This window comes from Micromys minutus, assembly GCF_963924665.1.
Source record: "Micromys minutus genome assembly, chromosome: 2".
NCBI lineage: Eukaryota > Metazoa > Chordata > Mammalia > Rodentia > Muridae > Micromys > Micromys minutus.
Genome location: NC_137971.1, coordinates 16,221,365 through 16,233,772, shown reverse-complemented (window position 1 = coordinate 16,233,772; position 12,408 = coordinate 16,221,365). Strand labels below are relative to the sequence as shown.

Here is a 12,408-nt window from a genome sequence, read left to right as displayed (position 1 = left end):
TTGTGTAGCCGGGATTCCCCTGCAGGCAGACCTCCATTACAGCACGCCCATAGCAGGACCGGCCTACCTCACTGCTTGACAGGTTCCAGCAAAAAATCTGGTTGTCTTTGGCACTGCTAAGCAGCAGGTCAGCATCAGCCTGACTCCATGACACTGACAAGATGCCCCTAAACATGAAAACAAAGAGGAGCCAGTGTTTGTGGAGTGCCAGCCCTGAGTGGGAACCTTTTATGTCTTAGATATGGCTCTGCTCTACAAAATGGATGATCTAACTTAATTTTTCAAAGAGGAAAACAAAAGCTTTGGAATGGGAGCATCTGTGAGACAGTGGCCTAGCCAAAGTCCACAACACAGCCTGGGCGCTATGCACTGCACCACCCTGCTGACTCTCAGTGACGAAGAGCAGAGCGTGAATTAGTAGGAACCACACAAACATCCATTTCTAGGATGCTTTTAGCCCCCTAGTAAAGATCCAACTCTCAAAAGTCCTGAAGGAGGGGACTGGGGAGACACTTCAGCTGGTACTTTCCATTCAGGCATGAGAACTTGAGATGGGTCCCTAGCACCATGAACATGGCAAGGCAGTATATATAATTCTGGAGTCAGCATCATGAGGATCTCTGGGGTTCAGTGGCTAAGGAGCCATTCCTAATTGGAGAGCCTAAGAGTCATCAATGAAACTGTCTCAAACATGTAGACATCTCCTAAGGAACAAACACACACACTCAGGGACGGAAGGAGAGAGGGAGAGAGGGAGGGAGGGAGGGAGGGAGGGAGAAAGGGAGAGAGAGAGAGAGAGAGAGAGAGAGAGAGAACAAAATGACCCCCTGATTCAAATACACTGTGGATCTGCCTCCTCTGGTTGGGCCCAAGAACTACAGCTTCTGGGGCAGGTCTTCCTGAAGAGATAGGAACCAAGTTACTTTTATTTATTAGGAGTTCTTGAAGGAGACTCTCCACTTAAGAGACATGAACACTGTTCTCAGAGCAGGACCTAGGACCCTCCTAGTGACAGGACAGATACAGCAGTTAGAGGTCCGTGGGTCTCTGAAAGAAGGCTCTGAAGGAGATGCTGGGACCCTGACCTCTTCCTGCTTCTCTTTTGCTCCCTGGCTTTGCTGTGAATGGCTTTTCTCTCTACACACTCCTGCCATAATTTGCTGCCACATCAAAGTCCCCAAAGTAAGGACACTAATCAATCATGAGCAGAGAACAAAGCTTTTTCTTTAGAAGTTAATTACCTTGGGTAGTTATTATAGTGATAGAAACTAACAAAAGCATCAGCTGGCCCAAATAGTTCTCGTGACCCATCCCTGGAAGCTATGGAATCCCAGCTCTTCCCCACGAGCACAGGTTTTAAAGGAACTCCTCTCAGAGATACACCAGTGTTCTCTGCAATGTCTTTGGAGCCATGGAGGATGCTAGTGGCTAAAACGAGGCCCGCATATGTAAACAGGGTTTGAGATGCTACCTGCTATGGCTCTCCAACACCTTCAGGGGTGAGGAAGCGAAGCGCAGGTCCCACAACTGAATCACTGGGAGCCGGTCATCTTCTGAGCACAGCACTAACTGAGTGGCTATGTCTGGGTTCCAGGCCAGGCCTGAGCAGTTCATCTGTGAACAAACACGACCCCAGTGGGTGATATAACCTAACCCCTCAGATTATAAACCTGTTCTGCCCAGTCGGAATGAGACTAATTGCTGAGAGGTACCCAGTGTCTCCTCAGCAATAAGTGACAACCATGCAAACAAGGAATGTGACAAGAATCCGGGTCAGCTGGTTAGCTTCCCAAGCATTCACTGTTAATAAGAACTCTGCTATGGGGCTGAGTCCACACTTGGAAATGGATCCCATCGGATCCCATCCCGAATAAGAGCAGCTCACCACTGTTTGGTGCGAGGGAAGCCCGAGTGCAGGCCCATGTTCTGGCCACTACTCACCCTGCTGCTGTGGTCGCTGACTTTGATGATGGGCTCGTTCTTCCTGAGATCCCACACAACTGCCTTGCCACTGGGGTGAGCTGAAGACAGAATGTGCTGGACTTGGCGGTTCCAAGACAATGCTTTAATGTCTTCTAGGAGTTTCTGAAGTAAGGCGGTGAAAGAGACAACCTGCTATCCCCTGAATTAAATGACAGGTACCATTTTGCTCCTCCCAACAGCCCACAGGAAGCTGAAAGGAGGCAAAAGGTTCTTCCCACTAACAGCCTCAGAAACTGGGGCTGCTGCATTTTCCAAGAAAGATGCTTAAGGTATGGTATGGAAGTGGGAGGGAGCAGCTGGTACTCCTGGCTTTAGCTCTAAGCCAGAGTTCTCTTAAGATGGTAGAGTCAAGGTTGAAAAGTAACCCGGCTCTCTAGGAGAGGAGGAGACATCTGAGAGAGGAAGCAGGTACAAAGAGCCCCTGAGAGAAGGAGGCAGAAAGAACAGCGTGACTTCCAGGGTATCAAATGCCAGCCAACCCACATTTGCTTCATGATAAAGTACAAGACAGAGAAAAACAAAAAGATAATCCAAGCTACAGAATGACAAAGGAGGCACACCCAGAGGTACACCAGACATGAGAGCCACACGTAGAGATAAGGCTGTCCCCCCCCCCAAAAGGTGGTGTGTCCTGGGTTACACTCTTGATCCTTCTCTGTAGAGTGCAGGGCCTAGCCAGCCCTCTCCCCACAACTATGATAAAAATCACCCCTTGCCTCTCTTGGTGTCTTCTGATCCCACTGCCCTTCACTTCCTTCTGGGAATTCTTGGACCACCATGAACCTACTGCTCTGTATGCCCCCTCAGCCCCCTTTAGGTGGCCAGTAGCCTGTCTGTCTGTGGAGTTTTATTGCCCCCCAGTGGTAAAGCTTGAAATCCCTGTTACTGTGCTGGCTCCAGAAGTCTACCAGGGAAAACTTGGCTGTCCGCCCTAAGAGGCAGCCCCAGATCAGAAGGAAGAGGGAGCGCCTCACCTGTGACTTGGATCCAGGTGTCATTGGAACAGTCAGGTGGTTCAAATCCCAAATGAAAATTTCAGAATCACTGGCTCCTGAGGCCAGGAGATTGCCCTGTGTGAATAAAAGGTGTTTCTAAAGACCCCCCCACCACACACACACACACACACACACACACACACACTTCAGAAACAAAGAAGGAGGGAACCAAGCTTTGGGACATCTAGAGCCTTTCTACAATTTAGAGCTCCAGCCTGGAGGCCACAGAGAACGCTTCCGTCCAGACATGCACTGTCATGCCTTGTCTAGGTCTGATCAACTATGACAGTACCTGGAAAGGGTTAAAGTCCAAGGCTCTGACAGCTCCTGTGTGCTTCTGTTTCTGGGCTATCAAGGGCTCCTTTCCTGAAGAAAGGATGTGGGTGACGTTGTATAGAGTAAGCATTCCACTGTCTCCTCCGCCAGCAATAACCCCACTGCCAAAGCTTCCCCAGATTAGCTTGTGAAACCTACAAAGGAAAAGAATCTGTATCGGTACCAACTCAGGTACATGTCAGCATGCAGGGCACTGACATCTTTGCCAACCTCTATTGTGCAGACTTCCCCAGCCCAAGCCTGTGCCTCCTCATCTGTCTTCCTCTTTCTCCAGACCCAGAAGGGAGGTCTCCTCTGCCTACTCTTGCCCTTTTTTAGAGAGAAAAAAAGCTTCGTCTATGTTAGGATCCAGAAAGCCACTGTCTGGGTTATATGGGAGTGTTGGTTTTTTGCTTTGTTTTAAAGTTAAAATTGAACTTCATAGAAACGGATAACTGCTGCAAACAGACTACCTCGAATGGCCCTCACTGCTCAAATATGCGTGTAATACACCCTGGCCGGCACGGTGGCTCCTGCCTGTGATCCCAGTAATTGGGAATTAGAGGCAGGAGAATCAGGGATTCAGGATCCTGTACTTAAGCAAGCTTGAGGCCAGCTCGAGCTATGTGAAACCTAATCTCAAAAAAAAAAAAAAAAAAAAAAGTCAGTCTCATTTATTGACAACTTATCACTTAATAGACAGGATTTTAAGTGTTTTACAAGTGTTCACTAGTTTAATATTTAGCAGCTCTATGAAGAAGTTCTAGCATTCCAATTTCACGTAGGGAAAGTGAGCTTGGAGAAGTTAGGAAGCTTCTGTTCACATAGCTGCTGTCTGTATCAGTTCAAGTTCACAAGGGAATGCAGTCTAGGTTTAGTGCCCAGCTCATTTCATGCCTGAGCCTATCCCATACGGGTCAGAATCAGCTCCCTCGAACAACTGTTGTCCCATCTCAAACTCAAAGTGAGAAAGCCTTACGACCTCTCTTCACCCTGCCTTTCCGGTGTGTTGGCCCACTCGATTGAACATGCAGTTGCAATGGATCAAGCTTTGAGAAACAGAGGCACAAAATAATAAATACCCAACTAGGGAAACACTTTCCTGGCTTTCTGAGAATATCTCTAAACAAACAAACAAAAGTGCCAGTGTTTTGCACGCATGCACACACACACACACACACACACACACACACACACACACACACACAACAAAGACCTGGGGTTTCACACAAAGCTCCATGGACAAACATCTGAAATCCATAAGACTTAAGAGTGTTGCGGGGTGGCGGTCCTGTCTCACTTTCACTGTGGCTAACTAGGAGAGAAGGTGTCACATCAAATGTCACAAGATCCCTAGATGTGACAAAACATTCCCACGTGTTCACAAGCGAGGGAACTGAGTGAGCAGGGATTGACAGAGCAACAGTTTGTTTACCTGGCATCTGAGCAGAGCCAGCCTGCCAAGAGCGTGAAGTTGAGCAGCAATCCAGGTAGGACCGCATCTGAAGAATGGGAAGCTGACACAACTTAAGCGATCCTGGGGCTACCACCGGACAGTGAGCAGCTTTCTAAAGTGGCACCATCTCCATGGGGCAGAAGAAAAAGTCCAAACAGACTCAAGAGGGTCCTGGGGTCATCCAGGAACTAGGAGTCTATAGGTAAACAGCTACAGGGAGGGGGAAGACGCGGGTCACACAGGAACCAGAGATGGGAGGCGGCAGAGGCTTCACTGAGGTCAGAGCACAGGGCATTTAGACAAAAGTAAAGGGACCTGAACCCTCAGGAAGAAATCACAGTATGGTAGGAGAAGAGGGGAGTTACCTCAGAGAGGCAGAATATAGAGAGGACAATTGGTTCTTTACCCTCGCAGCAAGTATATTTCTGTTGTTTACCCTGTTATCGAGGTGAAGCCAACCTGGAGAGAATGTGCTAGGGAACACCTGAGAGACCAGGGACACATGGCCAGTTAATCACAGAAGGAGACTGTTACACTGTGGCCTCAAGTGAGTTACGTGACTGCTTGTTATGACTGCCGTACTTCCTATAAGTTGGAAATTTGGAAAATGAAGCTAAGGACTGAAGAGATGGCTCCGTGGTTAAGAGCGTGGACTGCTCTTGCAAGAGACTGGTGTTCAGGTCCCCTGCCTGTAACTCCAGCCAGGGGATCCAATGCTTCTGGACTTTTAAGTACCACCAAGCACTCATGTGTACGCACCCACACACAGACACAGATGCATAACTAAAACTAAATCTTTTTTAAAGGTTGAAGAAGATAAAAGACACATCTGCTGTACAACCTCCCCAATCTCACTTCCTCATTCTAGACTTTGCTTCCCTTTAACCGAGCTCCTTTTTAAAACTCCCAACCTCATGACAATTAACTAAAGAGAAAAAGAGTTTTTCCAAATCTGGGGCAAAAGAACCGGGAGAACCCAGTCTCCTTAAGAAGCAGTGTGGAGAGAGCAGACCTCAGCTGGAGGGTGGCAATGGGCTGGACGGGGCCATCGGAGAGCAACGAACTCCTCTGAATGCCTGGCGTGCACAGGCATTACTCTGTTTCTGCTTTATAGCCTGAGTTAACAGTGGAGAGCATAGTCAGAAAAGTTGGATTCTATGCCCAAGACAGTAAATAGCAGAGCTGAGGTTTGAACCTGGATTTATGAAAGAATCAAGACCACGATCTCTACTACATGATTTTGATGCAGCTATTAGGAAGGCAGATCTTGAGGTCAGACCCACTAAGAGAAGCACATAGAATAACTCTCTTTTCAGTTTGGTGTTTATTGGCCTTTAGCACTCAAAGAGAGGCCAACTGTATTCTCCAAGTATCCAGAGAACTTAGGTAAAGGTTCAAGAGCAGATAAATCACCCACTTTCTCCTAGGTTGTTCCAGGATAGGGAGGTTCTTCAGACACTCAGATCTGGAGAAGTACTGATTTTCAATACTACTGATTTTGTATAGATATCTTACAGTAGTAGGGTAATATATGTATGTTACTTATATTAGATATAAAGTGGACTATAATAGATATTCACACTTTTATCTGATAGGTACAAAAACCTACTGACTATTGTATCAGGCTGTAGATGCCATCTTCACAAAGCCCTTAAAAAAAAATAGAGAGCCAGGTACAGTGACACATCTGCACCAGCTACTCAGGAGGACAGTGAGTTCAAAGCCAGCCCCTGCGAGACCTTGTCTAAAAACAAAAGCTGTGACATAACAGGAAGATGTTGACTTTTAGCACTCAGATAGGAACATACTTCCATCCCAAGTCTAGCTTCTTAGTTCCTTCATCCATGTAAAATGAAAATAATGGCACTTATAATTTAGGCTTATTCTGAGAACTGAGTAAAATCCGCAGGGTCCCAATGATAGTGCCCTCCTCCCAAGCTCCACAAAGACTTCTTGTAGACGTTTGTAGGCAACCATCCAGCTTGCCAGAGCCATGAAATCCATGACACCCAATCAGCACCTAAGAGCCAATGAGGAGAGCTCATTCGTCATCCTCCTTGTTGGCAGAAGAGTGTGATATTGTGTAAGGTTGCTGTCTTAACAAAAGCCAAGGGAGGAAGGAGTCAACATCCGTGGGTTCAAAGAGAGACCTGGTACACGTGGGCCTGGTTTGTGCAAGGCAGCTCTGTCACCTGCACGCTGCCTGATACTGCTGTTGTTGCTGCCTAGTAAGTGAAAGTGATTGGTTTTCAAAGCCCTTTGACAAAAATAGCTCCTCTGAAACATCACATAACAACTGTCCCCCATACTCACTACGACATGACCCCCAAATTGTGCACACCACCCCCAGAACCCTCTATTAGTATATTCATCAGTGTCTGACCTGAATACCTACTCAAAGACCCAACATATTACCTGCTTGAGACAGAAAGAGTTCCTTTGTGTTTCAAGTCCAGAGAAGGGTCCCTGAAATCAACCTCAAATATTTCCAGGGTGGCATTTGTGCTAAAGGAGGCATCTAGTTGCTGAGCAGATGTTCCTAGTCCCAAGAAAAGAAAAGAAGAGGCAGCCAATGAACAACAATATAAGCGCGATTTGGGGTATTAATAGGGAGTGGAGAGGAAACAGAAGAGAGTCAGGAGCATCCTTTCTCTGGGTCACCACAAGGAAAGCATGGGGTGTCACCCTGAAGCCCTAGTCCAAAGCTGTCACCAAGGACCCAACCTGACATAATCCTACAGCTGTCTCTCATGGTCATTAAGGAGTTCTAGATTCTGAGTTTTCCTTTGACATATGACTTCCAGTAGCTCCTGGTCCACAGTGTCAGCTTACCTGTGGCCAGATACACGGGGTACTGCCTGGCAGGGCTCCATGTTTGGACAGATGGCTTCTCAAGTTCTTTCAACTTCATGTTCTGCCCTGTAGGTTTTGGAAAACATATATGACCTTTAGCCCACTAAAAATAAAAATTTAAAAAGTCTTAGGGCTAGAGATCTATGGAACATCTGTGGACACAGGAGATTGTCTCTCTTCTCCACAAAATGAAGTATTCCAGCAAAATACAGAGTGAGAAAAACAAGCTCATCTGACAGTACACTTACACAACCACTAAAATTGATCATCTAAACTCCCAAGGTATTTAATCACATTAGTTACTAATAATACTAACCATCAAATGAGATGATTTCTCAGTGACCTTGCCTGATTTCCTTGGTTTTAAATATTGTATATGTGCCAGGGAACCCTGTATTTATGTCACTGACAACATCTGTCCTCTGAGCACCAATTCCCAAGCGAAATTGACAATTAAATATTTCTACTTGTGATGTACATCTACAATCCCTGAGGCATTAGGATCCTGAGTTCAGGCAAGCCTGGGCTGGACTACCTAGTAAGACTTTATCTCAATATATTTATATTTATAATATTCACAGATATGTGTGTGTTGCTTGCCTGCACGTCTGTTTACCACACAGGTACCTAATGCCTTCAGAGGCTAGAAGAGTGTGTGGGAGCCCCTGTAACTGGAGCTACAGACAGTTGTGAGCTACAATGTGTACTCGGAAACCAGCCAGTGCTCTTCCCAACAGTGCCATCTTTTCAGACCTTTTCCTTTGGGGGGAAGGGGAAGCATGGTCTCATGTAGCTCAGACTGGCCTCAAACTTGCTATGTAACCGAGAACAATCCTTTATTGCAGCTGTGAAACCTCCACACCGCATTCACTTTAACTCTGATTTCCACTTCTAATGTATATCCAGTATCTCATCCTCAAAGGCTAGAGAAAAGGCAGAAAGGTAAAGGAGGGAACTTAGGACCTATTGTGACCTGCTTCAGCAAGCCAGTTAGGTTAGTCTCATCTATAAAAACAGGTTAATGTTATTTAATCTCTACTGTTCTTTCCAGCTCGAAGAAAGCTTGGAGCTGTCAGTTAAGCTTTTTCTGGGAGCTTCTAAACTCATGAAGCTCAGCTGTGACCACCGAACTACACTATTCTGTCACCAGTGCCACCTGCTGGTGAGATCCAACCTGTACAGAAGCGCAGCGACCAGCAACAACACATCTGACAGGTGCAACTCCTAACTATCCCCCTCAAGGGTTCTATTATAAAGTGTTACTCCGTCTTACATAGAAAACAGCCGGCTACACCGCAATGTAAACCCCGTGCTTTTGACCATTATATTAATTTAAGCGAAACTTTCAGGACGTGCTTAAACCACTGACAGAAGCGATGGAAAACGCGCTTTTCATCCACTTTGCTCTGAGGCATCAGTTTATTAGAAAAGCCCCCGGTAGTGTCAGAACAGCCAGGGCAGTGAAGGGCTGATGGGGTCGGGGAACCACGATCTGGGGGGACTACCCTTGGCAGTCCAGTCCTTAGGGAGAAGGTCAACACAGCTTCTCGGCCGCCGACTGCCATACAAGGCACTTGGCGGTCAGATACAAATGGCCAGGGCACCGTGCCTGGGTGCGGGCTCCTGGCCGGGTCAAGTCAAAGCCTGAGGAAGAGGAGGAGGCGCACGCAGCGGTGCTGGACCTCGGCGAGACTGGGGACCCGAGGTGGCAGGGGGAGCGGGACCGGGTCCTGCTGGGGGGGGGATTCTTACGGGTGCGCTAGAAGAGCGGCGCCCCCCGGGGGGGGTCTCGGCGAGCTCCCCGGCGCCCTCCCGCGGGAAGAGCGGTGCTCCGGGCCCCCAGACCCGCGAGGGGAACCCACCTGTACCGAGCGCCCGGGTCAGGGGTCACCGGCGACCACCGGAGCCGGTCCTGTCCCAGCCAAGGGCTTCAGGGGCGCACCGCACTGCGGACGGCGGCTGCCGAGGGCCAAAAGTCAATTTGCTCTGGCCACAGCTGGCGAGCCGCTCGCTCCCTCTGTTCGTTTAGCCGATCTCCGCAACACTAATCCGCACCGACAGTGCAGAGAGAGGTTTCCCAGCAGGGCCTGCCTCACTTGCTCTGTGATTGCATAGTTCTAGCGCTGAAGACCAGTACATTCTAGTCTATTCTATTTGAGCCGGGCTCCACGGATAGCCTGCGTATGGAAAGGGAAAGCACTAATTCAATTTATTGTGCAGTTATTAAAGCGAGGGAAGCCCCTACCCTTAGTCTATGAACTCTCAGTGTGATTTATTTAGCTAAAAAGCAATCGAGGCGGTAGTGGTGGCGCACACTGAAGCCCACTAGTAGAGGGTGTCCATAAACTGATTAAGGGCTGTGTGTGGAAAAAGAGATGATTGTGGACCAGGAACTTCATGGAAGATTTCAGGCACATGACATGGGCATTACTCCTTGCAGCTGAAAGAACACTAGGTGATATTTCAGCAAAAGGGGGGCGGAAGCGGCTAACGGGCGGGCTGGCATTTTCTACACGGTAAATCAAAAAGACTGGGCAAGAACAAGTGCCGATGGATAAATTGTGGAATACCAATTAATTCTGCGGTTAACAGGGAATTACTGAAGAATTGGAGTCAGAGGCACTAGTGGCAACTGTATTTTGTATCTGGCAGTATGGATCCCTTTGGAGAGAGAAGGGCGGAAGGCGGGGACCCAATTACAAGAGGAATAGAGTAGCCCAGGGATCAGGGGGAAAAGCCTGGGTTAACACTGGTGATTGAGGGAGAGCTGTCCTGGCTCTCCTGGTTGGAGAAGGAAAGGATTCAAGGGGCTGGAGAGCCAGGGAGACCCAGTAGAAACCTGAACATATCTCAGATGCTCTTCAACTGAGGGAATTGTGGCAGGTGAAGATCCCCAAATTGATTTAAAAGTTCCACTTGATGCACGAATCGTATGGTGAGCCCTACCTGAGTCACCTCTGAATCTGGGTGCCCATTATCTGATGGGCAGTTCTGAAATCAGATAGAAACCCATGTGTGGCACCATCTGTGCCAGGACCATTCTTGCTACAACTAAATATATATATTTTTAAATGTCCTATCACAGAAACAGGTGAGCTGATGGTGGGGGTGGAGTAGGGAGTAAACAAGGTCATGGCTGACTGAACTGGAGCTGGAGGTGTGGATTGGCTGATAGAGTGCTAGTCCTAACGCTTGAAACCCTGGCTTTATTTCCCAGCACCAAAGAAACCGGTCATGGTGGGTGGCGACCTTGTGATCCCAGTACTCAGAAGGTGGAGACAAGAGGATTAAAAGTTCAAGGTTGTCTCTTTCTGTCACTCTCTTCCCCTCACACACACACACTCTAACCTTGACCAATATCTCCAAATTTAGGGAATAAAGCAGAAGCACCAACCATACTAATGGAGTATCACAAAAGAAATCTGTACTCAAGTCCTAAGTTCAATTCCCAGAACCCACTTTCAACTGCCTAACTGTAGTCCCAGAGTATCCAAAATAATTTTCTGGTGGCACACAGCCATATAAATTTACATAAATATTTTAAAATAGGATGATTAAAGAGTACATCTTTGTAAAAAGAACTTCTTGAAATGACACTGTGTGCATGTATGGATGCACACCCACACACTATATAAATAGCACATATGCAAGGTCAGAGGACATCTCGTAGTAATGGATTGTCTCCTCCAAAGGTGTAGGGCCTAAAGACTGAACTTGGGTTGTAAGCTTGTATCTTTACCAACTGAGCCATCTCAGGAGCCCCCAACAAACCCAATTCTTCAAAAAGTAACATTTTTAGTTCCACTTTTAAATTGTGCACTCTTTAACCACCCAGACAACCACTCATGGAGCCCACGTCCAAGTTGTATGATGTGGTGGTCTGAACAAGAATGGCTCCCAAAGACTCGTGGATTTGAATGCTTGGTCACCAGGGAGTGGAACTCTGAAAGGTAAGGAGGCATGTCCTTGTTGGAGGATATACGTCAATGAGGGTGGATTTTGAGGTTTCAAAAGCCCATGGCAGGCCCAGTTAGACTCTCATCCGTTTGTTCCCCACTCCCCAGGTCAGAATGTAGCTCTCAACTTCTTCTCCATCAGCATGCCTGCTACCTGGCCGCCATGTTCCCCACCATGCTGATAATGGACCAAGCTTTTGAAACTGTAAGCACCCCCCCAATTAACTATTATTTTAGGGTTGTTAGGGTCATGGTCTTTCTTTGTAGCAATAAAACAGTGACTAAGTCTGATGGGTTTATTTGTGCTGGTACAGGAGAAACATTTTCTGATGGGTCAGGTTTCCAAATGAAATGAGGTTAACTTAAGAGAATGGTATACTTTTAATCTCATCCAAAGCTACAGAGTAGTAAGACTGTAGTAAGACAACAGAGTTCATGTTGACTCACTTGAGGCTGCAGATGTGCTTACGCACAGGGTCACAGGAATTGTACTCAGATCATACTCTGGATCTCCAACACACTTTACAAAATCCAAAAATGATACTTACACCATTTTTTTTTTTATCTGCTTGAGTTTCCAGGAATGAGACACCAATGTTTTCTTCCGAGTCTTACCTTTCCTTGAAGGTTAACAAATATCTGCTTGGATTGCCTTGAAGCTCACACACCTGAGACTTTTTAGTGGTTGCACCGGTCACTTCTACTCAATGAGCCTCATGGCTTAAGATGACAAATGTGGCTACTTTGTGACTATTCCAAGATCACCCTGACGACTGTTGCCGCTTCCTTATAAATTTTAATCTGATCATTACATCTTTTAATCCTTTTGGGGTTTTTTGTTGTTTTTGAG

At 47.1% G+C, this 12,408-nt stretch overlaps 2 protein-coding genes across 3 annotated transcripts in view; one reads left to right on the top strand and one right to left on the bottom strand.

Annotated features, from left to right (window-relative positions):
* The window catches only part of SEC31B (SEC31 homolog B, COPII coat complex component), a 25,348-nt gene extending 15,778 nt beyond the window's left edge, over positions 1 to 9,570 (bottom strand). Inside the window, exons 1-8 of one of the 2 annotated variants that reach the window (XM_080912214.1) lie at positions 9,465 to 9,570; positions 7,582 to 7,668; positions 7,165 to 7,288; positions 3,271 to 3,448; positions 2,958 to 3,053; positions 1,942 to 2,085; positions 1,472 to 1,614; positions 68 to 167 (exon numbers count right to left, since the gene is read on the bottom strand). In XM_080912214.1, the coding sequence (XP_080768340.1) occupies positions 68 to 167; positions 1,472 to 1,614; positions 1,942 to 2,085; positions 2,958 to 3,053; positions 3,271 to 3,448; positions 7,165 to 7,288; positions 7,582 to 7,660 (864 nt within the window). In that variant the 5' untranslated portion in view covers positions 7,661 to 7,668; positions 9,465 to 9,570. Of the gene's footprint in view, positions 1 to 67; positions 168 to 1,471; positions 1,615 to 1,941; positions 2,086 to 2,957; positions 3,054 to 3,270; positions 3,449 to 7,164; positions 7,289 to 7,581; positions 7,669 to 9,464 lie in introns of those variants that run through there. The other variant, XM_080912215.1, reaches the window with a different exon arrangement.
* LOC308417006 (uncharacterized protein) lies at positions 8,979 to 12,408 on the top strand (the record flags this gene model as incomplete). Its single annotated transcript, XM_080912095.1, has 6 exons — positions 8,979 to 9,039; positions 9,136 to 9,307; positions 10,820 to 10,902; positions 11,438 to 11,552; positions 11,667 to 11,763; positions 12,140 to 12,408. 6 exons carry the CDS (start codon positions 8,979 to 8,981, stop codon positions 12,143 to 12,145), a joined length of 534 nt encoding a protein of 177 aa, XP_080768221.1. The 3' UTR covers positions 12,146 to 12,408.